The sequence below is a fragment of the Cladophialophora psammophila genome (assembly GCF_000585535.1).
Source record: "Cladophialophora psammophila CBS 110553 chromosome Unknown aczJe-supercont1.1, whole genome shotgun sequence".
NCBI classification, from domain to species: Eukaryota; Fungi; Ascomycota; class Eurotiomycetes; order Chaetothyriales; family Herpotrichiellaceae; genus Cladophialophora; species Cladophialophora psammophila.
The window spans coordinates 3,745,806-3,768,898 of NW_006912922.1; the positions used below are offsets into that span (position 1 = coordinate 3,745,806).

General features: G+C 52.9%; 9 protein-coding genes across 9 annotated transcripts; 5 read left to right on the top strand and 4 right to left on the bottom strand.

Moving 5' to 3' along the window:
* Positions 1-538: 538 nt before the first annotated feature.
* On the top strand, positions 539-1,588 carry A1O5_01313 (uncharacterized protein; the record flags this gene model as incomplete). Its single annotated transcript, XM_007741932.1, has 1 exon — positions 539-1,588. The coding sequence occupies one exon, from the start codon at positions 539-541 to the stop codon at positions 1,586-1,588; it is 1,050 nt and encodes a 349-aa protein (XP_007740122.1).
* Positions 1,589-2,542: 954 nt separating this feature from the next.
* On the bottom strand, positions 2,543-3,058 carry A1O5_01314 (uncharacterized protein; the record flags this gene model as incomplete). Its single annotated transcript, XM_007741933.1, has 1 exon — positions 2,543-3,058. The coding sequence occupies one exon, from the start codon at positions 3,056-3,058 to the stop codon at positions 2,543-2,545; it is 516 nt and encodes a 171-aa protein (XP_007740123.1).
* A 687-nt stretch (positions 3,059-3,745) lies between these two features.
* Positions 3,746-5,150, top strand: A1O5_01315 (protein phosphatase; the record flags this gene model as incomplete). Its single annotated transcript, XM_007741934.1, has 2 exons — positions 3,746-3,762; positions 3,824-5,150. The coding sequence occupies 2 exons, from the start codon at positions 3,746-3,748 to the stop codon at positions 5,148-5,150; spliced, it is 1,344 nt and encodes a 447-aa protein (XP_007740124.1).
* Positions 5,151-5,848: 698 nt separating this feature from the next.
* On the bottom strand, positions 5,849-7,106 carry A1O5_01316 (uncharacterized protein; the record flags this gene model as incomplete). The annotated part of the gene is made up of 2 exons (XM_007741935.1): positions 5,849-6,789; positions 6,890-7,106. The coding sequence occupies 2 exons, from the start codon at positions 7,104-7,106 to the stop codon at positions 5,849-5,851; spliced, it is 1,158 nt and encodes a 385-aa protein (XP_007740125.1).
* A 992-nt stretch (positions 7,107-8,098) lies between these two features.
* A1O5_01317 (prolyl-tRNA synthetase) lies at positions 8,099-9,829 on the bottom strand (the record flags this gene model as incomplete). Its single annotated transcript, XM_007741936.1, has 1 exon — positions 8,099-9,829. The coding sequence occupies one exon, from the start codon at positions 9,827-9,829 to the stop codon at positions 8,099-8,101; it is 1,731 nt and encodes a 576-aa protein (XP_007740126.1).
* Positions 9,830-11,418: 1,589 nt separating this feature from the next.
* On the top strand, positions 11,419-13,300 carry A1O5_01318 (uncharacterized protein; the record flags this gene model as incomplete). Its single annotated transcript, XM_007741937.1, has 2 exons — positions 11,419-11,500; positions 11,556-13,300. The coding sequence occupies 2 exons, from the start codon at positions 11,419-11,421 to the stop codon at positions 13,298-13,300; spliced, it is 1,827 nt and encodes a 608-aa protein (XP_007740127.1).
* Positions 13,301-14,116: 816 nt separating this feature from the next.
* On the bottom strand, positions 14,117-14,796 carry A1O5_01319 (uncharacterized protein; the record flags this gene model as incomplete). The annotated part of the gene is made up of 2 exons (XM_007741938.1): positions 14,117-14,428; positions 14,476-14,796. 2 exons carry the CDS (start codon positions 14,794-14,796, stop codon positions 14,117-14,119), a joined length of 633 nt encoding a protein of 210 aa, XP_007740128.1.
* A 2,099-nt stretch (positions 14,797-16,895) lies between these two features.
* Positions 16,896-18,605, top strand: A1O5_01320 (T-complex protein 1 subunit alpha; the record flags this gene model as incomplete). The annotated part of the gene is made up of 1 exon (XM_007741939.1): positions 16,896-18,605. One exon carries the CDS (start codon positions 16,896-16,898, stop codon positions 18,603-18,605), a length of 1,710 nt encoding a protein of 569 aa, XP_007740129.1.
* A 2,697-nt stretch (positions 18,606-21,302) lies between these two features.
* A1O5_01321 (uncharacterized protein) lies at positions 21,303-22,601 on the top strand (the record flags this gene model as incomplete). The annotated part of the gene is made up of 1 exon (XM_007741940.1): positions 21,303-22,601. The coding sequence occupies one exon, from the start codon at positions 21,303-21,305 to the stop codon at positions 22,599-22,601; it is 1,299 nt and encodes a 432-aa protein (XP_007740130.1).
* Positions 22,602-23,093: the final 492 nt, after the last annotated feature.

The window sequence follows — 23,093 nt, forward strand, 5'->3', positions numbered from 1 at the left end:
ACAGCTAAGAGTAGAAGAATTCCACCGCACCGTCACAGACAGATATATCCGGCGTACGAAACAGAAGCAGCCCGCGACCATGGATCCAGCTGCACCCAACAGCCCATTCAAATGGGAAGCGGCCTCTGGACTCGGTAAGCAATTGAATCTGAAATCACACCTTTTCCTCCTGAAACATTGCCATATCTTGACATGAGCGGAGAGTCCAAGCTAAATCCATGTCACGTGTCGCACATCTATAGAGCACAGCTGTTACCTTTGTTCCATGAAGATGAGCAACCCCAAGGCGAGACAAACATGCTATGGCATCCATAGTATCCCTTGTTTTCGATACCACCAGACCATGCACGCAATCGGCACAAGCCACAACTGCTTCTCCTGCATCCAAGCCGACGAATTGCATGAGAACAGACATCGAAAGGTGAGCAACACTAGCAAAGTCCCACATAGATCCGGCTTTCTCCCGTGACATCAACCTTCGTGACAATTGGCATGTGGTGAAAGAGATTGAGGATACTTAGCTGACATTTGCAAATTCATGTCCCAAAAGATTGCGGAACTTCTCGCAGAGTATAAGATTTCAAACGGCACAGGTCCAGACAAGGCGAGGACAAGGACGCAGTTGGAAGCATTGCCTGTCAACCTCCCTTACTTCCAGCAAGCCGTCCACCACCTCGATGCTGGCAATGGTGACTTCGGAGACGAAAATGAGCATGGCGACGACGACGACGCTCGAACTGTGGCCAACACCACAACTAGCGCGGCTGACGACAGTGACCGACAGCTCATGCGTGCCCCGAAACCGACCAAGGCCGAAACTCGAGCACTTAAAAAGGCTGCCAAAGTAGCAAAGTCGCAATTCAAGGCTGCTAAGAACCAACAGAAACACATCATCAACGTCCGGACGGCAGATGTCTCATTCGTTGCAGAGGTCTTGCACGGCGACACTGCAAACACCGGCGGACAACCCGGTGCGACACATCCACTGGCGAGCGACAAGACCATTGAAGAGGTTATTGCAAGAAACATGGGTTTCATGTCAAGCATTGAGGCACACAAGAAGACGTTGCTGTCCAGTATTGCACAGAGGAGGAAGAGTGAGCGTGAAAGGCGCAAGAGCACGGTTGGATGCACTGGCGGCAGCGGAAAGAAGAGGAGATTCAGTGAAGGTGTGCATGATGGTGATGCTGACGATGGTGAGATGGAAGATCTGCTCGTTGCTGTTTTGGTAAAGCTTGGGGTTGATGTAGGACATGTTCGGTCTGGTGGTTGTCCTGCCGGTGCTGCTGTTGCTTTTGTCAGTGGCGTTGGTGGAAGGAAGAGTGGTGTCGGAGCAGGAGCCAATAAAGCGGCCGCTTCCTCCTCTCCACAGCGAATTCCTGCCATCATCGTGGCTCTAAAGGCTTTGGTGAAAGATGATCTGGAAAGATTTGAGAACGAGCAGCGGGAGACATGTGTTCGAGCAGGTGGATTCTGGAGATATGTTGGGCGGCCTGTGTTTGAGCGGATGACCAAGATTGCAAGAGGAGTGGATTGGAAGACGGGGATGATATTGAAGGATATCAACAACAGGGAAATGGAGGGCTGAGTCAAGGCAGAGAGATGGCGCCATGACAGGGAAAATGTGTTCAGGGAGACGGAGTCTGAGTGGAAGGGTTTGAGGTGGCATGGGCGACATGTTGCGATGCATTGGCAGGGGAGTTGGAGATGTGTTTGATTAGCTTTTCCTTTTCTCCTTTGATGTTGTGTCTCATGGTTTCACAGCCAATGTCAGAAGCCGTGGAAGTCAGGCGAGGCTGTCGGATGGTTAGGCAAAAGTTTTGGATAATAGGGAACAAAAAAAAGGCGATATGTAGTGAGTGAGTCAAGATACGACGATGATCATACTTCTCCCCCGTGTGCTCCTCTCCTTGCCTATCGCGCCTGTCTCCTTCATTGTGACGGGCTTTATCCGCCCGCGCCACAATCGACGTCGGACAGATAGAATAGACGTTTGCCATCCATACTGAACGTTGACAGGATGGTTCGAATCCGCCTGATCGTTGTCCGGCGGGTGGCCACGGTGATCTTTATCGGCGGAAGCGGGTGAATGTGGATGGCGACCGTGGTTGCTCCAGCGCCGGATGAGGTTGACTCGGATTCGACTCGGGATGTCCTTGATTTCTTTCTCTCTCCTTCCCACCCCCCCAAGTGCCGACGTTGTTGGATTGTAGGTAGAGGTTGTGGATTCCATATGGTCGTATGGAGTATACATGCCGCGGAGAACATACACCAGTGCCGACGCCGGCAGCACCATCTGTCGCGCTGAGAAGACTCTTGCAGCCCACGTCGATCGGCTCTCCTGCTTGCCGCCTCTTGGATATCGGGACATATGTCCTTTGATACCGGGAGATAGCTGGGTCGGTTCCAGCTTTGCAAGGCGGTCGCTCGGGTCCATCATAGCTTTTTTCTCTTCCCCAAAGATCTCTGTTTTCTCTCCCCGCCCACTGACGCGGTCGTTTGTGATCTCTTCTCATTGGATCCTGTCCATTCACTTCTCCCATCATCCGCCTTCCTTGTCCACCACTTTCGTATCCTGGTCCTCGAATCCGAGGATCCTCCCGACCCATCCCCTCGGTTTCGGCACGGGACATTCCCTCGCTGACCTGGCCTCCTTTTCCAATGCGTCTGCCTCGGCTTGGAGTTCCCTAAACAAGGCGGCTTCCTCGTCGAGATTCTTCGTCGTGGCCAGGCCCTGTCGCAGAGCTTGCGGAGCTTTGCGAGGTTGCTGCTGTATTTGCTGCTGCTGTTGTTGATGATCTTCCTCTGCAACTTGCGATGCGCATTGGCCTTCTGATAGCCTCCCCGTAGTTGTTGATTTAGTGCCTTGCTTAACTTGTCGTCGCACAGGTTTTCCGTCCTCGTCCAGCTCTATCCGCCCCGCATCCGCCGCATATCCCGTCCGCGGCCTTGGGCAGGGGAACACGTGAGGGATGCCCACGACGATGAAGGAGGCGAGGAGTGTCCCGGCAAAGAGGGTCGATGTTGCCGTAGAACGCGGGTGTAGATGAGGTGGCATATTTATTTTCTTTGCACGTCCTCGTCTTTGTGCTTTCTGAAGGGGGTTTGTTGCTTTACTGGGTGGTGCGGGAGGAGCTCTGAAGTGGTGTGAATCTTTATTGGCCGTTCGCCATGAACGAGTATCTTAGGCAGGACTGGACAAGGATGGATTGAAGGACCGGGGAGGTTGAGAGCCTAGTAGAATTGAGCGCTCGATTCGACTCTCAGAAGAAATCGAGGGGAGAGGCTGTCCAGGAAGCCGAAGTTACTTTACCAAGGACTCTTCATGCTCGGAGCTTCGACTTTCACAGGCTTCATTTTTGGCGGATGCAGTGCGGAGATCATCTCAATGCCTGAATGCTTCGCCGTAGCTTTGCTCTGCCGAAGATCTCCCGAGATGATCGCCGTTGCGTATCAAAATCCCATGTCGGGCAAGCCATCGATCGCAGTGCGTGATACATTACATACCGTGCGACACCCCGATCAGTGAACGGAACTCGAGAAGTCTGTCCTCTCACCGGCTGCTCTCAGCATTTGACCATTTACCAACAGCGACACCTCGATTTAGCCGCCTCGGTCGCCATTCGTTGACTCATTTCCTATCTACTTGACGCTATCCCACCGCCACCCAGAGTCGGACTCGAGGCACGCATCTCATATCCATGTGCTCTAACACCAGACTCTCCTCCTCATCTGCGCTGCGGTGATGAGCGACCTCGACAAGTAAGTGTGTGCCTCGGCTACAATCTCTCGAATACTTCTACTGACACACCGGTTTCTTCAGAGCCATTGCGCAGTTGCGCGCGTGTCGCCCCATCCCCGAACCCCAAGTCCGCGAACTCTGCTACAAGGCCCGCGAACTGCTCATCGAAGAAGGCAATGTCGTCAGCGTCGATGCCCCCGTCACCATCTGCGGCGACATCCATGGCCAGTTCCACGACCTCATGGAGCTCTTCCGCGTGGGCGGCGACGTCCCAGACACAAACTATCTGTTTATGGGTGACTTTGTGGATCGGGGCTTCTACAGCCTGGAGAGCTTCCTGTTGCTTCTGTGCTTGAAGGTCAGATACCCGGATCGGATCACCCTTATTAGGGGCAATCATGAGTCGAGGCAGATCACCACCGTCTACGGATTCTACGATGAATGTATTAGGAAATATGGCAGTGCGAACGTGTGGCGGTATTGTTGCGAGGTGTTTGATTATTTGGCGCTGGGGGCGTTGATTCTGGGCGCGACGACCGACGTTCCACCTCCGACGGGGGGCATGACCGCTTCTATGAACGAGAGCAACACGCAATCCACCCTCCCTTCAGAGGATGATGACCTCGAATCCGAAGTCCTCAACGCCAACGGCGAAATCATCTCCAAAACCCTCCGTCGCCAGTTCGCTGGTCTTTCGATGAATTCCCAACCATCACAAGCCTTCAGTGACGGCAGTCGAATATCTCCCGCTCCGGACGTCGACCTCCCCTCATCGCTGGACGGGTCTCAGTCATCACCCAGCCAACCACCTCCCTCGCTCTTCCAACCGCCCACATCTTCAACCGGCGCAGTCCTCTGCGTCCACGGCGGTTTATCGCCCTTGGTTGAAACGGTGGACAAAATCCGTCTCATCGACCGCAAGCAAGAAGTCCCTCATGAAGGCGCAATGTGCGATCTCCTCTGGTCCGACCCGGACGAGATCGAAGGATGGGGGCTTAGCCCGCGAGGCGCAGGCTTTCTCTTTGGCGCAGACATCGTGAGGCATTTCAACCACAACAACGACCTGTCATTGATTGCGCGGGCGCATCAGCTGGTCATGGAAGGGTACAAAGAGATGTTTGACAAGACGATCGTGACAGTATGGAGCGCCCCCAACTACTGCTACAGGTGTGGAAACGTGGCTGCAATTCTCGAGTTGGGCGAGGACGGGTCGAATGGCGGCTGCATACAGAGGGCGAACGGCGACCAAGGTCGGAAAGAACCCGTGGGAGGCGATGGGAGTGGTGGTGGGACCGGCGTACTCTGGAATCTCGCGACCCCGGGGAGGAGATATAGAGTATTCGAGGCGGCGCCGCAGGGAACCAGAGGCATGCCTGCGAAAAAGCCCGTCGGGGAATATTTCTTGTAACACTACCTAGGAACCGCAACATGCAAAAATGTCATGGTTGACTCGACGAGACGCAGAGTCACAGGGTCATCGGAGTTTCTTACGTGCGATGCGGTGCAATGTCCGTTTTTGAGATATGCTTCAAGATATGTACCAAGATACTGAGATACCAAGATGTGGGGGCGCCGGGGGGGGGGATCTCTCGATGAATGGGACTGGGACTGGGAATGGACTGCACCCACCCGCCGCACGAAAGAAGGCAATTCGATCCAATCCAGCGGGTTGAGTTGAGTTCTGGAGCAGAAAGGGAAGTCAGGCTTTGCTGCCTCCGCCCGCTCGGCTGGCCCGTCTGGGTCTTGCCGTCGCGTGGCTGATTCTCTGCCATGTCCATGCTCGCGTATCAGGTATCGGTATCGGTATCGGGTATCCAATATCAGGGATGGGATATCAGGTATCAGAGGGATGAGCAAGTACGGCGGTCGTCCATGAGTCTCTTGAGGAAAAGAGAGAGACGGACCAAGGTGAGGTGAACTCTGGAAAGGGATGGAGGGTTGAGGTGGCGAACGGTGCTGTGTTCGCCCAGGTCCAGTATCTGTCCAATTACTCGATCATCCAAGATCTCTCTTCCACCTCAGGGTATACCTGGCCGCTGGGTATATCTAGCATTATCGTTTCAATACACACAAAAATACAATTCTTGTCGACATGTCGTCCGGGTCTTATCTCTTGCCCTTCTTGCCACTGGCACTCGACCTGCTCTCCTCAATCACCCTCTCCAACATCTCCCTCGCCTGCTTTTCCTTCTTCTTGAGCCCACCCGAAAAAGTCGGATGGAGGACATTCGCCGAGTTGGCATGGTCGTCTGCAAATTCCGGACCGCTCCACCCTTTTTGCTGACACAGCGCGATTGCTTCCTCGAGCAAACCCTGTCCCACGCCTTTGCGCCGATACCGCCGCTTGACAGTCCATGCGCGTATGTATCCAGTGACAGGCGCATTCTTGCGTGACTTGCCGGCAGCACCAGAAGAATCGCGCACGCCACGAACAATGATTGTTCCGATGATATCACCGCCGAATCGTGTCAGTAGGATTTCGTCTTCGGAACCCACGATGCTCTTGTCCGGATTATCCCGGCCGTCATTCAGCCATTTCCAGGTCCCTACTCGCTCGGCCTCGAAAATGTAGCCACTTGTGAGCCAGCGCACGGTAATAAGCACAGCCATGAGGATGCCCGCCGATGTTGTGCCAATAATCGCCCAATCCGAGGAGGCGCCTTTGTAAAGATTTTGATACGCAAGGCCAAGAAGAAGGACCAGTGCCGAGAGAGTCAAAGGATGGAAGATCACGGTTGCCGAGGCTAATTGGCGCTGTTGAGCAATAGAGTCGGCGATCAAGTGCAGCGCTTCGACCTTGTCGTCTTCAGTAGCGGCAAGCTTAGTGCTAAGTTCCGGAAGCGAGCCGAGCGGATCTGCCTGCTTCTCAGTGAGGGCAGCGGTCGTCTCACCTCCGGCCTCAGAGCTTTGCGCGAGAGGGGAGGGAGGAGGCAGACTGCCGGATGAAGCCATGTCGGTCGGTCTTAAAATGTCTGGCGTGTTGGCCAAGGATGGCGGGGCAGACTCGAGGTCGAGGATGAGATTTGCCCGGAGCGTCGTAAAGAAGGCTGTCGAGAGTGATCTATTAGAACAATTCATTTCTCTTGCCCGCCTACTTTTACCATTTCGCTTGAGAATGGGACAAGCAAATGTGTGTCGTGCTCTTACCGGCAGAAATTTTGAAGCCCGGAATGCGGTCGCCGACAGCAAAGGCCTTGGTGCGACCTGGCTCCTGGAACAAGACCGCAGAAGGAGAGAAGTAGACGGCGGACTTGACAGCAAGGAGGGAAACAGAGGCGAAAGAGAACGGCGGAGTTGGAGGTGGAGGAGGAGGTGAAAGGTAGAGATGTTCAGGAAGTCGAAGATGGTGATGGTTCCTGCCCATCTGGAATCAATCCAAAAAAAATATTGCCCAGCCAAAATTGGCATGTTCAGCCCGCTCGCATTGGCGTAGAGGCGAAGGTTGCAAGGGCTCAGGTCGCAGGCACACAAAGGCGCCAGCCGAACCAGCGGCAACGGCGAGAGCGAGGCAGGAAGCGAAAGACAAGCAGCGAGAAGCAAGGAAAACAGGGAGAATGGGCTTGAACGGGCCCCCGGAAGAAGAAAGGAAGCCCGCCTAGAACCCGTGGGCACTGAGATCTATTAGGCCACGCCAGCGCCGTGTGGAAAGTGGTAACGATGAGGGGCAAAGGAAGAAGAAAAAGGATTCCTTAGTTTCCTTGCTACGGGGGCCACGTTCACATATACGCTGATGACACTGGCCGCGGTGTTTGAGTCAGTTCAAAGAGGGGGGCGACCGAGGGATCCTTGAGCTGCTTTTGTATCCTTTTTTTTTTTTTCTTTTCTTTCTCCTCATCTGACGCCATCTAGGCTTGGTCTATCGTGAGCAGTGCCCTTCTCTTGCTGTCTAATGAGGACTCCAACGCTGCTTATCGTCTAGGGAGTGGGCTCTTGATACAGGCCAAGCACCTCCTGATAGCAGACGCTTAGAAAAAGCTTGCTGCCATTGGGCTGCAGGGGCCGCAGCTGGTTGATCTTATCCTGTTCCTGGACCACACCACCAACCATAAGCGGAGAAGCACCTCTTGTGCGTCGCCAGTGCAGCGTCTGATAAAGCTAAGCAAGCCTCGTCTCTTGTCGTCAAACACCGACACACCCTCCACTGCTGCCCCAGTGACAGCTGATATGGTCGACGTGGCCCTCGTGATCAGGCACATTTTGAGTCAAACAATGAATGCATGCTGTCGTCTTGACCGCTTTTGTCACCTCGAGAACCCATTTGCGGAATGCTCTTCGCCCCGGGATATCGTCGTCTAACACAAGTCTACCACCATGCCATCCCCGTCTTGTCTTTCTCTGTTCCCCCCCCTCTCCAAACTAATATGACCGGCCGAACATGCACCATGCCTCAGCTAGGTTTGAGCAATTTGGATTTCCGCACTTGGTCACTCCCTTCTCGATGCCTTCTGGTTGATCGAATGGAATGCAAAGACTCTTCGCGCCCATGCTTGGAGCTCGTTCGTCTTGAGGGACGCCGCTCTGTTCTTCCGCCTTACGAGCACTGTTCTCTTTGATCTGGTCCTCGCATGCCTCTGTCAGGCAATGGGGCAAAAGGATGACATTCTTGTCGTTCAGGGCCGGAACAAAGTCATCCCAATTGGTCACTTTCTTGATGTGCGACTTGTATTTGGCGTCTGCGCGCTCGTACAGGTCCTTCTGAATGGTATCCAGCAGCTCCGGGACGGCAGCGTTGAGTTCACTGATGGCAATCTGACTCTTGCTCTCAGCTTTCGGAAGGTCTCGTCGAGACGCGGTGACGTAGTGGCCCTTGCTCTCTCCAGGCCCGAACTCCAAACGAAGGGGAACGCCTTTCAATTCCCAGTCATTGAACTTCCATCCCGGAGAATATCCCTCTCGGAAATCCGCTTCCACTCGGACATTGACGGCTCTGAGGACCTCCACCAGTCCTTCGATTTCTTTGTACAATGCTTCTCTCTCCTCCTCCGTGGTTTTGGCTGTCACTCCGACCGGCACAATGACGACCTGGACTTCGACGACGCGAGGCGGCATTACCAGGCCTCGGTCATCACCGTGGATCATGACCATTACACCAATGACTCGAGTCGACAGTCCCCAAGAATTCTGCCAGACGTACAGCTGGTTCTTCTTCTCTTCCTCAGTCTTTGCGTTGGGGTCTTGTACCGTGATGCCAAACATTTTGCTGAAGTTTTGTCCCAAGCAGTGCGAGGTACCTCCCTGAATCCCACGGCCCGTAGCAGGAATGTATCCTTCGACAGTGGTGGTGTACAATCCACCCGCGAACTTTTCTTTGTCCGTCTTCCTCCCTTTGATAACGGGGACAGCCAAGAGCTCTTCATAGATCTGGGCATACAGGTCGAGAATCTCCAGGACCTCCTTGCCCGCCTCCTGTTCGGTCAGATGCGCCGTATGGCCTTCCTGCCAATGAAACTCCCGAGTGCGCAGAAATGGCTGCGGGTGCTTGAACTCCCATCGGACAACAGAGTTCCATTGGTTGAGTTTGAGAGGCAAGTCACGGTAACTCTGGATCCATTTGGCGTAGTAAGGATACATGACAGTCTCGGAAGTAGGGCGAATGGCGATCTTCTTCTCCAACTTGGTACTGCCTCCGTGCGTCACCCACGCCACCTCGGCTGCGAACCCGTCGATATGAGCCTTCTCACGATTCAACACGTCTTCGGAGACGAACAGAGGAAACGAGCAGTTTTTGACACCCATCTTCTTAATCCTTGCGTCAAACCAGGCTCTGACTTCATCCCAAATGAATTGCGATGCAGGCTTGAGGATGTAGCAGCCGGAAATATCGTAGTAGTCAAGCATGTCTCCCTTCAGCAAGACCTGCTGATACCACTCCGAGAAGTCGACGTCTTTGGACACATCAATGCCAATCAAAGCAGCTCCCTCCATCTTCTTTTTCTTTCCACCTGATTTCTGAGGAAGTTTCGCTTCCGCTTTGCCAATCGGCTTTTCGGGAGCACCCTTTGCCTCCATCTTCTGTCCGGCTTTAGTCTTGGGCTCTTTCTCTCGGGTGGGAAGTTCGGTTTTCGAGGGGTTTCTAGGGTGGGACATTGCGCTCATGGACGACGGTGAGTCTTTGAAGAGAAGGCAAAAAGAGAATGCCTCAGAGTCAGTTGCGCCAGCGACAATCACTTACCCCTGACTGAATGACTTGTATATTCAGGAGTTGAGACTTGTCAGGTTCGTGACTCCTGTGTGACTCCGCCGCACGAGCAGATGCCAGATGGCAGTGACAGACCCACATTTAGAACCCCGCCAACGACCAAAATTGTATTAAGGTCACGTGTATCGCTGTGAGCAAATTTGCTTGGCATGTTTGACGCGAACCTAAGCCGCCTGAACTGACCTTGGCAATTGTACTCGCCGACGCCGAGTCGCTTCAACAACCAGTGTCCTTCTTCGCGTACCTTTCAATCGCGCATCAACGACACCTGACCCTCATCTATTTCGCTCGTGCTGAATGTTCAGAATATGAACAAGCACCTTTATTGTGCAGCGGCTCACCCAGGGAGATGCTAGGAAGAGCGGCCGGGAATCAGGGACATGCCTGACCACAGAGGATTCTTTTGATGACGGTGATCGAGGTCAAGGTCAAGGTCGAGATGGAGGTCGAGAGCCGTGACACGAGGTGCCTGGGCTAGTCAGCCCACCGCGCATTGGCGTCTTGTACTTTCTCAAAGGGTTATGTGGATGCGAACATGAGCTTATGGTCTCGCCAGGAACCCAGCAACACTGGACTTCCGTATGGTAAGCCAAGAATTTTAAATTTCTAACGACGGTGGCTAGATGGATCGATTCTGGCAGCCAAACCCTCTCCTAGTCCGGCGTCGCCTTGCATGATTCTCATTACAGCGTTCTTGTCAGAGTCTACACCTCGGAAACGTGGATTTGGTCCGCCAACCTTGATGGCGAGTACGACAGAATGCAAATTTCTTACGCCAAGGGATCGCAGAGTGGCAGTCCGGCTGGGTAACTCTAGCACAAGCTGAAATGAAGTCGATACTGGCGCAGGCAACGTATCGGAAGCTACGCGACGCACAAGCCTGAGAGAAAGGGCGCGGCGAAGGCGGATTTTCTCTGCCAAGCATGCCAAGAGAGCGGAGACCCTCCCTTGATACTTCGGGGACCAGTCATACAGCTCCCTTCGAGAACGTGCTCGCCTCCGCTGTATCTTGTGTATATCAAGTTCACAGACAAGCCCGCCCGGAGTTGCAGCCAAGCCTTCTAGAAGGCGTGACAAGAACGTGAGAGCGGCTTGAACTTGCTTCTTTTGCAAATGACAGTGGGTTATCGGTTCTTGGCATTTGCTTCATCTCCTCTCCCGGGACAACACGAGAAGGAACACGACCAACCCAGCCCTTCGGACGCTCTGAAAATGTGGAATTGGCCTTGCCAAAAGCATGTGCCATTCCGATCTGCTGATGGATTGGTTTCGCCCGTGGCGTTGGCAGAGGAGAAGAAGGAAAGCTACATGGATACCTACCCTGCGGCCAAGAGCATCAATTCTGCCGTTACATCCAACAGCGCCCAGCACTGATTAACATAAAAGCTGTGTCCTGCCGTCCGTTCCTTGCTCTTGACCAGTCTCCGAGCAACATCAACATCTCTCGTTGAGTGGCATCTGCAGAATCTTCATCAAGATGGCACGACTCTCTCAGTACGATTACGTCTTCGCCATTGGCACCCTGTTTGCTCTGCTCGATGCCTACAACAACGGCGCAAGTAAGTAACTTGTCCCTGTCTCTGCGGCTCACATGGGTGCTGATCGGTTTGTTAGACGATGTAGCAAACAGCTGGGCCACCAGCGTTTCTTCCAGATCCGTTACATACCAACAAGCCATGGTCCTTGGTGCTGTGTTTGAGATGGTTGGGGCTATCACTGTCGGTGCCCGAACCGCATCCACCATCAAGAACAAGATCATTCCTCTCTCCGCCTTCCAAGACAACGCTGGTGTTCAGATGCTTGCGTTCACTTGTGCGCTGGCAGGTGCATCTTCATGGGTCATGTGGTGCACACGACATTCTGCCCACGTCTCATCGTCTTACTCGCTCATTTCGGCCGTCGCTGGTGTGGGAGTCGCGGTCGCTGGAGCTTCTCAAGTGGAATGGGGCTGGAATGGTGGCCAGGGCCTAGGCGCAATCTTCGCTGGCTTGGGATTGGCTCCTCTCATTTCCGGCGGGTTTGCTGCAACCATCTTTATGCTCATCAAACTGGTGGTGCACATTCGAAAGAACCCGGTACCCTGGGCCGTTTTTACCTCGCCATTCTTCTTCCTCATCGCCGGCACTATTTGCACACTATCCGTTGTCTACAAAGGTTCTCCGAATCTTGGTCTGAACAAGAAGCCCTCGTGGTACATTGCTTCTGTCACCATGGGTGTTGGAGGTGGCCTTTTCATCCTGTCAGCCATTTTCTTCGTTCCCTGGTTGCACGCAAAAGTCATCAAGAGAGATCACACTATCAAATTCTGGCACCTCCCCTTGGGTCCTCTGCTCTGGAAACGCCCAGCTCCAGCTGATGCTCACGAACAAGCAAACGTTCCGGACTACGCTGTGGTTCAGAAGCATGACGAAGACGAAGCCTCTACTCATTCGCCAGATTCCGCAAGCCAGGATGGCGTTGAAAAAATTGGGACCGATGTTAAAGCGCACTCCGCTGCTCCAGGAGAGAGAGCGCTTGTAGAGGTCGAAGCCCAGATCACACAAATGACCTACAAGGAACGACTGGCCGAGGCTCAACAGAAGTTCCACGCAAGGCTTCGCAAGAAGCGTGGTCCTCTCGGTTGGGCCATGCGCACTTTGCACAACAACCCCATTGGCGAAGGCGAGATCTACGAGTTTAAAAACCTCAAGACTCTGCTGATTCGCATCCCGGCCATGCTCGTCGTCGCTGTCCTGTATGGCGTGAACTACGACATCCACTCTGCCCAGACCGGTATTGCCGGCACGCCCGAAGGTCGACGCATGGAGCGAGTGTACTCTTACGCAACCAAGTACTCCAATGAGGTCGAGCACACCTACTCCTTCGTCCAGGTCATCACCGCTTGCACAGCATCCTTCGCCCATGGCGCTAATGACATAGGCAACGCTGTCGGCCCCTGGGCCGTCATTTACTCGGCTTGGTCAACCGGTGACGCAGCCAAATCCAAAGCCGAGGTGCCCATCTGGCAACTCGCTGTGCTCTCCGCCACGCTCTCTATCGGTCTCATCACTTACGGCTACAACATCATGAAAGTCATGGGCAACAAGATCACGTACCATTCGCCATCCCGAGGCTCTTCGATGGAAATGGGTGCCGCTATTACTGTCCTCCTTTTCTCTCAATACTCGCTACCCGTCTCGACCTCGATGTGCATCACTGGCGCCACCATTGGTGTCGGCCTCTGCAACGGTACGTGGAAGGCAGTCAACTGGCAACGAGTCGGTCTGCTGCTCTTCTCCTGGATCATGACTATCCCCATCGCCGGCACGCTTGCTGGATGCATCATGGGCATTGTCCTCAATGCTCCCCACTTCTTGTAAACACTTGGTAATTCGGTTTCTTCCGCATTTTGGTTTCTCACACTCAACAACTACTGATCACAACCTCGCCGTTCATGGTGGATACGCTTAAAACCAGGGATGGGCTTTTTTTTACAGGGCTGACGAGCGCGTGGGACATACAGGGTGCATCATCAATGTCAGGCAGCCCGCGGGGTCAGTCTACATACATGCAATAGTACCTTCAGGCTTAAGTACAACTGCGTCGTCTTAGCTTAATAAAAAGTCTCCTTCCATGATTCTCTACAGTCCATTAAAAGTCCACTTGTTTTTTTTTTTCCGCAGCCGCTCCTCGCCCATTGATACTGTATGTGCTATTGACCTTGGTTGTTAAGTCATGCAAGAGAACGCACAGTAGTCGTCCTGGTGCCTCTTGGGCCTGTAGGCTGTTGTGCATGCCGACCATGGTCGCGGCAACTCTACCCCAGCCTGCGGCCTTGCGGAGTCGCAATCCAGTATGTGAGAGTTTTGACCTCGCAGACCCATTTTTGAACAACATGTCCTGATACACATTGAGGAGTTGTATTTGTTCCACGGATCGAAGGATGAGCGACGGAGACGAAGGGTGGAAGTATTCACCATTTCTCACGACCTCCTGGACATCCTGGTATGTGTAACATAGCATCCTGTCCGTGACGATGCTGTGATAAGGCCCCATTATACTGATACGTACCGGGTAGTAGATACATTGGTCGACGTCGCCAGCCAGAATCTGAGAGCCTCGTTCGTGAACATTTTCAACATCCTCTCATAACCCTTTTGTGATGCTACTTCTACGGGGGGATACCATATTTCCCCCTACACATTAATATCTGCCCCCTGATCTAGAAGTGTCTCCACTACCTTTTCGTAACCCTTTCGTGATGCTCCTTCTAGTGGAGTTCCATCTTGCCCCTGGAGATTTACATCCGCGCCGTAATCGGTCAGTGTTCGCGCCCTCTTTTCCTGCCCAGCCATGATTGTTGCACACAGTGCATCATGCTTTCGGTTCGCTCCTTTCTCGAGCAGTGTTTGCACAACTTTCTCCTTGCGTCCAACAGCCGCCCTAGTGAGTACATCTTCAGTATCTGCGTCCGCTGCCTTCTCGAGCACCATCAGCGCAATATCCTCCTTACGCCTGTTAATTGTCGCATCGAATACTCTCCCCCCTGGCTTACACTAACTCTAGGGTGTTCAGTATTGGGGTCCGCTCCTTTCTCGAGTAGTAGCCGCACAACTCTTTCGTAACCATGCTCGCATGCCCGCGCTAGTGCTGCCCAACCCTCGTCACCGGGTTCATTGATTTCGGAGTTGCCTGCCGATTGTGACATCAATTGTGGAAACTTTTCATGTCCTAGGATTGCTGCGAGATGGTTGAAGTCTTGTTTGCTCACTACAATATCCCCCAGTCGAATGTCAATGCCCTTAGAGAGATCAGGGATGCCACCACCAATGCCGACCATTAATGCTATCCGGAGCGCAGGAAAAGTCCTTGCCATGTCCCTTGCCACAAGAGCCGCAGGGGCCAGCCCATCACTTCCCGCTGGCATACAAGCAATCACCACATTATATCTGAACTCGACCCAACACGTAGCTGTTATGGTCTTGTGGGTCTTGTGGGTCTTGTCCTTCTATCATCTCATGCTCTTCATCCAGCATAGCGATGGCGGCAGTCAATTCCTCGCTCGGCGCACATATCCAGCCAATATAGTAGTCTGAGATGGCGATGCTTGACATCGTCGGTGAATCCGTAAAGCGCGGGGTGGTCAATCGCTGGCAGAGTTTAGGTCAAACGTTTAGTAGATCACTGAGTTTGGGTCCGGACACCTTGTAATATGAGTAGAGAAACTGAGATAGGAGCAACCAGGGTTGCCCGGGCACGCTGTAACAGATGTAGCAGAAGAATGTGCAAATAATGATGTAACAGCCTATTGTCTACAGAAGATGCGCTGTACCCTGACGGTCTTTCTTCATTTGCCAGTTGGTTTCGAATCAGCTCGACGGACGTCAGCTCGCAGACAGGCTGCATGGCGTGGCCGGCCGAATGATTCTCCTCGGTTGTTTCTGTGGTTTGAAAGCGAAACAAGAGACAAATATCACAAAAGAACCCGTGTTCAGGAATGAAGGATAAGTTATGGCCAAGGCCTCTGTGAGATAGTAACAGCGCCATCATCTCTACCTACCGGAGTCCACTCTAAAATGATGCCCTTTTCCGCTCCATTATGCTTTGAACGGTTAGGCACGTATATGTGAATCCATCTGCGCAGGGGGGAGCCACGACGATGCTGGTCTTGTGCCAATCGCCGTTCTCCAGCTGTTTGCTGACCGCTGACATTAAGTGTGCCAAGCAAGTTCCTTGTATTGCCAGTGTGCCTTGTGGGGCCAGAATGTCGCCTAGCTGAGTCCAGAAGGGAGGGAGTGAGGCCGGCTTTTTCCGTGTGTCGATGAAAGGGTTTGATGTTGTAGCCTCTCAAAGCAATGATTAAACGCCCGTCTCTGTGACAAGCGTGTTTGCCACTTCCCTCCTTTTGGTCTTCAATAACGCCGCACATAAAATCGGAAGGAAGTAATGACTGTATCCATTCATGAAGCCTTCCAGACTAATGGAAGCCATAGGCAAGACCTTGGTTCCCGTATGGGAGTCAACAGGAATGGCAGCAGCAGCAGCAGCAGGAAAAGGAGTGAGCTCCGCGAGGCAACGTCATGCAAGGATTGGGACTGTCGTGATAACAAAGAGAGCATCAACATTCTCCGCAGGCCTTGCATTTGCAGTCCTGACAACAGGTGCAGGATTGCGGTCCATTGCACCCGCATTTTTGCCCACCTGAGCCACATTCGCATCACATTTTGATTGCAATGCGCGTAGTCGGATTAGATATTTGAGATTGCAACAGGGTTCGAATATGTTCTGTTGAAGGTTAAGCTGATACAAAGGGATATGAGAAAGATCAAGAAGCTGTGTGAGGCGAAATCGCCTGAAAATTACCTTTTGATGAGGGCGTCACGTCATGGGAAGCTTGTCATCCAGTTTTGCCCGTTCTTCTCCTGTACTAGCAGAGGAACCTTTATAGCCTTGCATCATATGCGATGTTATGCGTCTCCCCAGACAAGACGATGCGGGTGTCATGTGCCTATCCCACTGCTGGCCGAGATCTGTCGGCCGATTCAGTCGCTTGGACCGAGAGATGGTACACCACGGCTGTACATTTGGAGCTTGATGGTGAGAGGCGAAAGCCCAAGGACAGGTCGCTCATTGTCATTCCCGAGCCCGCCTCCCATAGCTTGCACTAGTATAAGCCAGCGAAAAGTCAGGGCATATGATTGTGGATGGAGAAGTTGTGATGCTCATGGGTGAGCAAGGGTGAGTGGAAGTTGATCGAGAGAGAGGAAGAGGGAGAGCGAGGAGGCGAAGTGACTGGCGCCCGACTAAAGCGGCAAGGTCACTCCCAGTGCCAAGACCGGTGGTGGTTATGGCCCGCAGGCGCCGCCTTTGATATGTGGAGTGATCGTATGAATCTGCAGGACATTTTTCCCATCCGCCTCGAGAAACATCTTGTGTCCTAACTGCCCAGCGCATTCTTCTCTAATCATATTCGCGATGGCTGGCATCTTCGAGGGCCCGCGCAGCGGTGGTACATTGTTTCTTGGTGGTCAGAAGATTAGTGGCCAGGATATTCGAGACCAGAATGTCCTCGCAACGCAGGCAATTGCAAATGTGGTCAAATCCTCGTTTGGCCCCTCAGGTCTGGACAAGATGATGGTAGACGATATTGGGGACGTCACGGTCACCAATGACGGCGCAACGATCCTCAGTTTGCTCGACGTTGAGCACCCGGCCGGGAAAATTCTGGTCGATTTGGCTCAACAGCAAGACAAAGAGGTGGGAGATGGCACCACATCCGTCGTGCTCCTTGCGGCCGAACTCCTTCGACGAGCGAACGATCTCATGAAGAACCAAATCAGCCCTGCCGTCATCATTACCGGTTACCGCCTGGCACTGCGAGAGGCGGTCAAATACATGCAGGAAAACATCAGCACAAAAGTAGAAACCCTTGGAAGGGAAAGCCTGGTAAACATCGCCAAGACGTCAATGTCAAGTAAAATAATTGGCGCCGATGCGGACTTCTTTGGCAATATGGTGGTAGATGCAATGCTGGCGGTCAAGTCGATCAATCCACAGAAAAACGAAGTCAAGTATCCGGTCAAAGCCGTCAATATCCTGAAAGCACACGGCAAGAGTGCGACAGAATCAATACTGGTCAAGGGCTATGCATTGAACTGCACAGTCGCATCCCAAGCCATGAAAACCAGAATTACAGACGCAAAGATTGCTTGCCTTGACATGAACCTACAAAAAGAACGGATGAAGCTCGGGGTGCAAATCACCGTCGAAGACCCCCAACAACTGGAAAAGATACGAGAAAGAGAAGCCGGCATCGTCCTCGAAAGAGTGGAAATGATCCTGAAGGCTGGGGCAAACGTGGTGCTAACCACAAAAGGTATTGATGACCTAGTTCTCAAGTTGTTCGTGGAACATGGCTGCATGGCTGTGCGGAGGTGTAAGAAAGAAGACCTGAGACGGATAGCAAAGGCGACTGGGGCGACTCTCGTCAGCACTCTATCTGATCTGAATGGCGACGAGAGATACGAGAAAGAATTGCTAGGGTATGCGGAGGAAGTGGTTCAAGAACGCATATCGGACGATGAGTGCATTCTTGTGAAAGGGACCAAAGCTTTTTCGTCGGCATCCATCATCCTCCGGGGATCTAACGACTATCAACTTGACGAGATGGAACGATCTGTTCACGATTCGCTGTCCGCGGTCAAACGAACACTAGAGTCTGGTAGTATCGTACCCGGAGGTGGTGCCGTGGAGACGGCCTTACACATTTACCTCGAAGAATTTGCTATGACCGTTTCGTCGCGAGAACAGCTGGCAATCGGGGAATTTTCGCAATCCCTTCTGATTGTTCCGAAGACCTTGGCCGTCAATGCGGCAAAGGATGCTTCAGAGCTTGTCGCTCAGCTACGCGTGCGCCATGCGTTAAGCCAGAGAGTCCAAGAAGGGGACGCCAACGAGAGGGAAAGGGACATTGCCAAAAAGCGACAGTACAAGAATTACGGTTTAGATCTGATGCGGGGCAAGGTTGTCGATGTCGTCAAGATGGGTGTCTTGGAGCCCAGCATGAGCAAGGTGAAGCAGCTCAAGAGCGCCGTGGAAGCATGCATTAGTATCATCAGGATTGATACCCTGATCATACTCGACGCTCCTGAGCCACGCGGAGAAGACGATGGTCATGGGCATTGAGTGGGGGATAGAACCTACATTGCCACATGACATCACGCAGCATAATGCGACGACCTGGATCGGCCTTGACTGCGAGACTCGACAGTGTATCCAGCCTCAAAAGAAAACATATCCACCGCCTCAACGGAGAGGGATTGACAAGACCTTTCCTGATGCTGCAGAGAAGAGAGCATCACGTCCCAACTCAGAGTTAGGGAGCACAAGCAGAGGAGATTTTGGGAGTTCGCAGGACGAGCGATGATGCTGTACGATGTCGCTCTGGTCATGCACGGACGTGTCAAAGAATGAAGGCTACGAGCCACGATTGATACCGCCGTGACAAGAAGGGCAGAAGTGAGAGAAGCAAGGAAGTCTGGGAAAAGAGAGCAGGAGAACAGTGCAATGCATCGCTGACTCTTGTCTCTTGCGTCTTCCACACACATGAGCTTGCTCCATAGACGATAGACGAATGAACGACTGCCTCCTGCCTTGGAGCTCCGGGTTTTGGATACTATTATTTCTTCCAGCTTCACATCATACAAGGCGAAATGCTCGGACTGTGCCAAGGCCGCAATTGCTCCCAAGTCTACTCCATACAAATAGGTTAAATGTACGCAGTTCGACCCAACTTCGAGACGTGTCATCTTTTCGCCTTCGATGCCTCTGCTCCTCATCTTTATCATTCATTTCGACAACTAGAGACAGCCTCAGCCCGGATTTGAAACAAGCACGAAGCATGCCAGAAACACAAGGCGAACTCTACTGGTGGCCACTGCTCTAGTATCTCCTAGCCTCGTCACCTCGGGATTAGACCGACCGGCCAGAGAACGATGGCACAGCTTGGTTGATTATTATGCTGCTGGAGGAGGGCAATGGCAACGCGTACTGCTTGCCAGAGTAACTGCATGGAGAAGCCGGTACGATCAAGAAAGAAAATGTCAATGTTGATCTTGGCGGACACCCGGGAAGAACGGAGAGCTTCGGGATGCTCTGTCAGAACAGCCACGCACCTATTGACCTATATTGTTAGAGGTAGGACTCCATATGGTCAGCAAGATGTTGTTGCGACAGTGGTCTACCACTCGGGTCATTCACACCTCAAGCAATAAAATGGTCCACTGCAGTCGCAAGGTCTATCTGACTGGCACCCATTGCTTTTCCCCCACAGAGAATGGAAGACCTTGGGATATCGTGTTACTGGTTGGGGTGCGGCAACGAATGCTTGAAATCCATGGCGGAAGAGGCAAGATCCTGTCTCGAGACACTTCGCAACCCGCTCCTCCCCTCTGACGCTAACGCCGATAGACGAGATAGGAAGCCTGACAAGGAACAGAAGGGCATCGGCAAAGAATTTGCTCCTCATAGGAGTACGCTGTAACTTGATATATTGACGTCTTCCTCGAGGAGGCGTAGTGGTCTGCAAGTATGCTCAGCGCTAGGTCGGTATAGCATCGATGTCGAACCTCCTGTCTGCCGCGTTCCGAGTCACCCTGCTTTTCTTGTATTGGTAGGATGGTCTCCTGGCACCCGCAGCTCCGAACCCGGATCGCCATACACAACATTAGCTGAAGAAAAAGATTGAACTTCCATTTTGCAGCTCAGCAAACTCTCAATTTCGTGATCGGGTGCATGCCTGGTCATGAGAATCCTGACTGAGGATGCAGATATAGTCCAGTGAGAAGACGAGGACTGGACATCCAGGCGAACCTGCATGCCCATTTAAGCAGGTAGGAGGGCACACAGGCTTCCCGTCAATGGAGCCGATGGCTTGATGATGCTAGCAGGTCGCCGCTGCTGCACTAGCTGAGTCACCATGTGTCAGCAACCAATTGGGGTCCTTCGAGACGACGAGAACGATGCCCTGATCTTCGACGGTTGAGGCGGCGGGTGACCATATTATCATCCTCTATCGACATCGGGACAAAGAGCGGTTTTAGCTTTAGACGAGGCTTGACACATTCACGCAACCACTTCACGTCCTCCAATGTTGAGTTCATGCGCGTGAGAATATTCAAGACATATATTCTGGAGGCCATATACTTTGCCTTCTCTAAGCTCTCTCGGCACGTTCAGACAGGTTTGCCGTCCTCCTCCATGCCTAAAGGCGTGGGCTCCTTCCAAAATGTGTCGCATCCAAGTCTAGGCTCTTTGCCCAAAGGACAACCCGTTGCTCATGAACCCCCACTACCGACCTTATTGGGGATAACGAGCAGCAACAGCACAGAGACTAGTGGCATTCGCTCCACCCTTACACCAAGTTGGAGTATCGTGGCTTCGACTGATCAGCTGTCCGCACCGTTGTCTGGCTCTCAGTTTGAGGGCGACTCTCTTCGGCGAACAGCCACCTTTCCAGCACCGGGGCGGCATCATGGTGGTCCATTCTACCTTGGACCTGCTCCTCCCCTTGGGGAGCCTGCTACAGAATCCTCAGGTGCATCTGGTGTTGCTCATTTCCATCAAACACATTCAACCTCGTCACTGTACGACATATCAAGCGATTCGGGGCAACTACCGCATGAGATAGCAACACCCGCATCAGACAGCTTCGCGAGAAAGTTCCTCACTAGTGAGGCAGACGTTGTAGAGGTATCTTCGGCCCAACAAGGCACTTCGCTGCCACCGCCTGAGACCGTCGGCGCACTTCCCGTTGCGTCCGTATCGGTAGTCGCAGAGCCAGCCAGGGGCAGGAAATCATTTCGGACACATACATCCGTCGAAATGGAGCAAGCGAAAGGAAAACATAGAAGAGTCGATAGCGAGGATGATGATCCTGGAGAGTCGTCAAAGATCCCAGCAAACATCAAAAAGAAAAGGAAGTCTCAGTCCGTAACGCCACCTTCCAGAGCTGCGAGGACAAGTCAACGGCCTGGTCGGAAGTACGAAATGCAATGGCGCCTTGGTCAGGCACCGGCAGCCAGTATCAGAGACGCAAGAGAAGAGTCAAACTTTGAACGAGTGCTTACTGCTATTTCCAGCTATCACCAAGGCAATGCGGCTGGTATTTGGAAGACTGCCATGCTTCAAAATGCTTCTGAGTTCGATGGAAATGGTCTCACGGAAGCTATTTCGGTCTCTATTATGCTGGCTGCAGGGTTCATCGCTGCCGGTCAGTCTGAGAGTGCAAGCCAAATTCTGAACACGACTTTGCCGCTTGCTAGAATCATGCTACTCAGTCAGCACCCCCAGCTCTGCTTTTACCTCACCGAGATCAGCATGGACACTTCGAAGACTGTGGTTGGAAGCCTTCGGGCGTCATGGAAGAATTACCTGGCACCGCTTGCCGTCAACGTTCTGGGGCAGCGTCACCCTATCTCTATTCTGCTTCAGACGCCTTTGACGGTCGAACAGAAGGTCAGAATGCGAAAGGAGGGACAAAGAATAGCACATGTGGAACACATCCGAGCCTTCGGCACCCACTCATATCAAACCATGCTGCACCTCTGGTACTGGGCTCGGCTCACGGCCTCATCGGGCGACGTTGCGGAATCCATCCGAATGCTCGAAAACTTGACTCAGGCTTGGGAACAGGTCTACTCGACCAATTCAGCCGTGTCAATCGCTGCCATCGTCGAGCAGGCCAGAGTGATGCTCGCATCTGGAGACGCCAGCGTGAAGGTTGAATGCATCCTGGGTGACGCGCTTCGACGGAATGACGTGCTTTCCTCGGGCCAGGCTCTGCAGCCGCAGTTCATGGACGCGGCCGAGTTAAGGTTACGAAAGAGTAGTCTCATCTTCTCTCGGTTAGCGGCTTTTCGCTGTCTGGGACGTTTGCACCTCATGAGAAACAATCTCGGCAACGCGATATGCTGTTTCCAACAAGCACTGGACATAGCCGAATCGAACTTGATGGAAGCATCTTCGGTGAGGAAGATGTGCAAGACCGATCTGGCCGCGGCGGAAATGTTGGAACTCGAGCAATCGATGGGTGGCTTGACACTAACGGACCCGATGAGCAGACTTCCTCCCCTTACCAGCATAATTCCTTTCTCCCCAGTGGAAAAGACCGGGACACGGTAGTGTGAAAAGCCAATGCTACTTGCAAGCGTCCCAGACAGCAAGCTGGCTTGGTGTATGCCTGGCTGTATTTTGATTGAACCCAAGCCATCTTCGCCTTGGATGAGCCTCGCTAAGCAGCTTCATGGTGAGGTTCCTCCCCTGCCGTTTCTAGTTCATACTACCCAACCACCATCCCAGCTCAGTCCCTAACCTCGCCGGCTGATCATACATCACCAAATGACCTCCTCCTTCGATATCCACTACGTCCTTGGCACCAACTTCCCCTTCAGCCTCGTTGCTGTTTCCACAGGATTCCACCCATCTTCCTTTCCGCAGATTATCCTCACTGGCATTTTCTTCCCAACCTCGTGGTATCTGCCCTCGACCTCCGCTGTGCTGCGACTGTTCGCCTGCACCATCTGCCTGAAAAATCCTTCCCTCCGATCTTCGCTGATGATCCACGGCCTCTTCAGTTTTTCCATGGTTTCTCTATCCAACTCACAATTCGCCGCA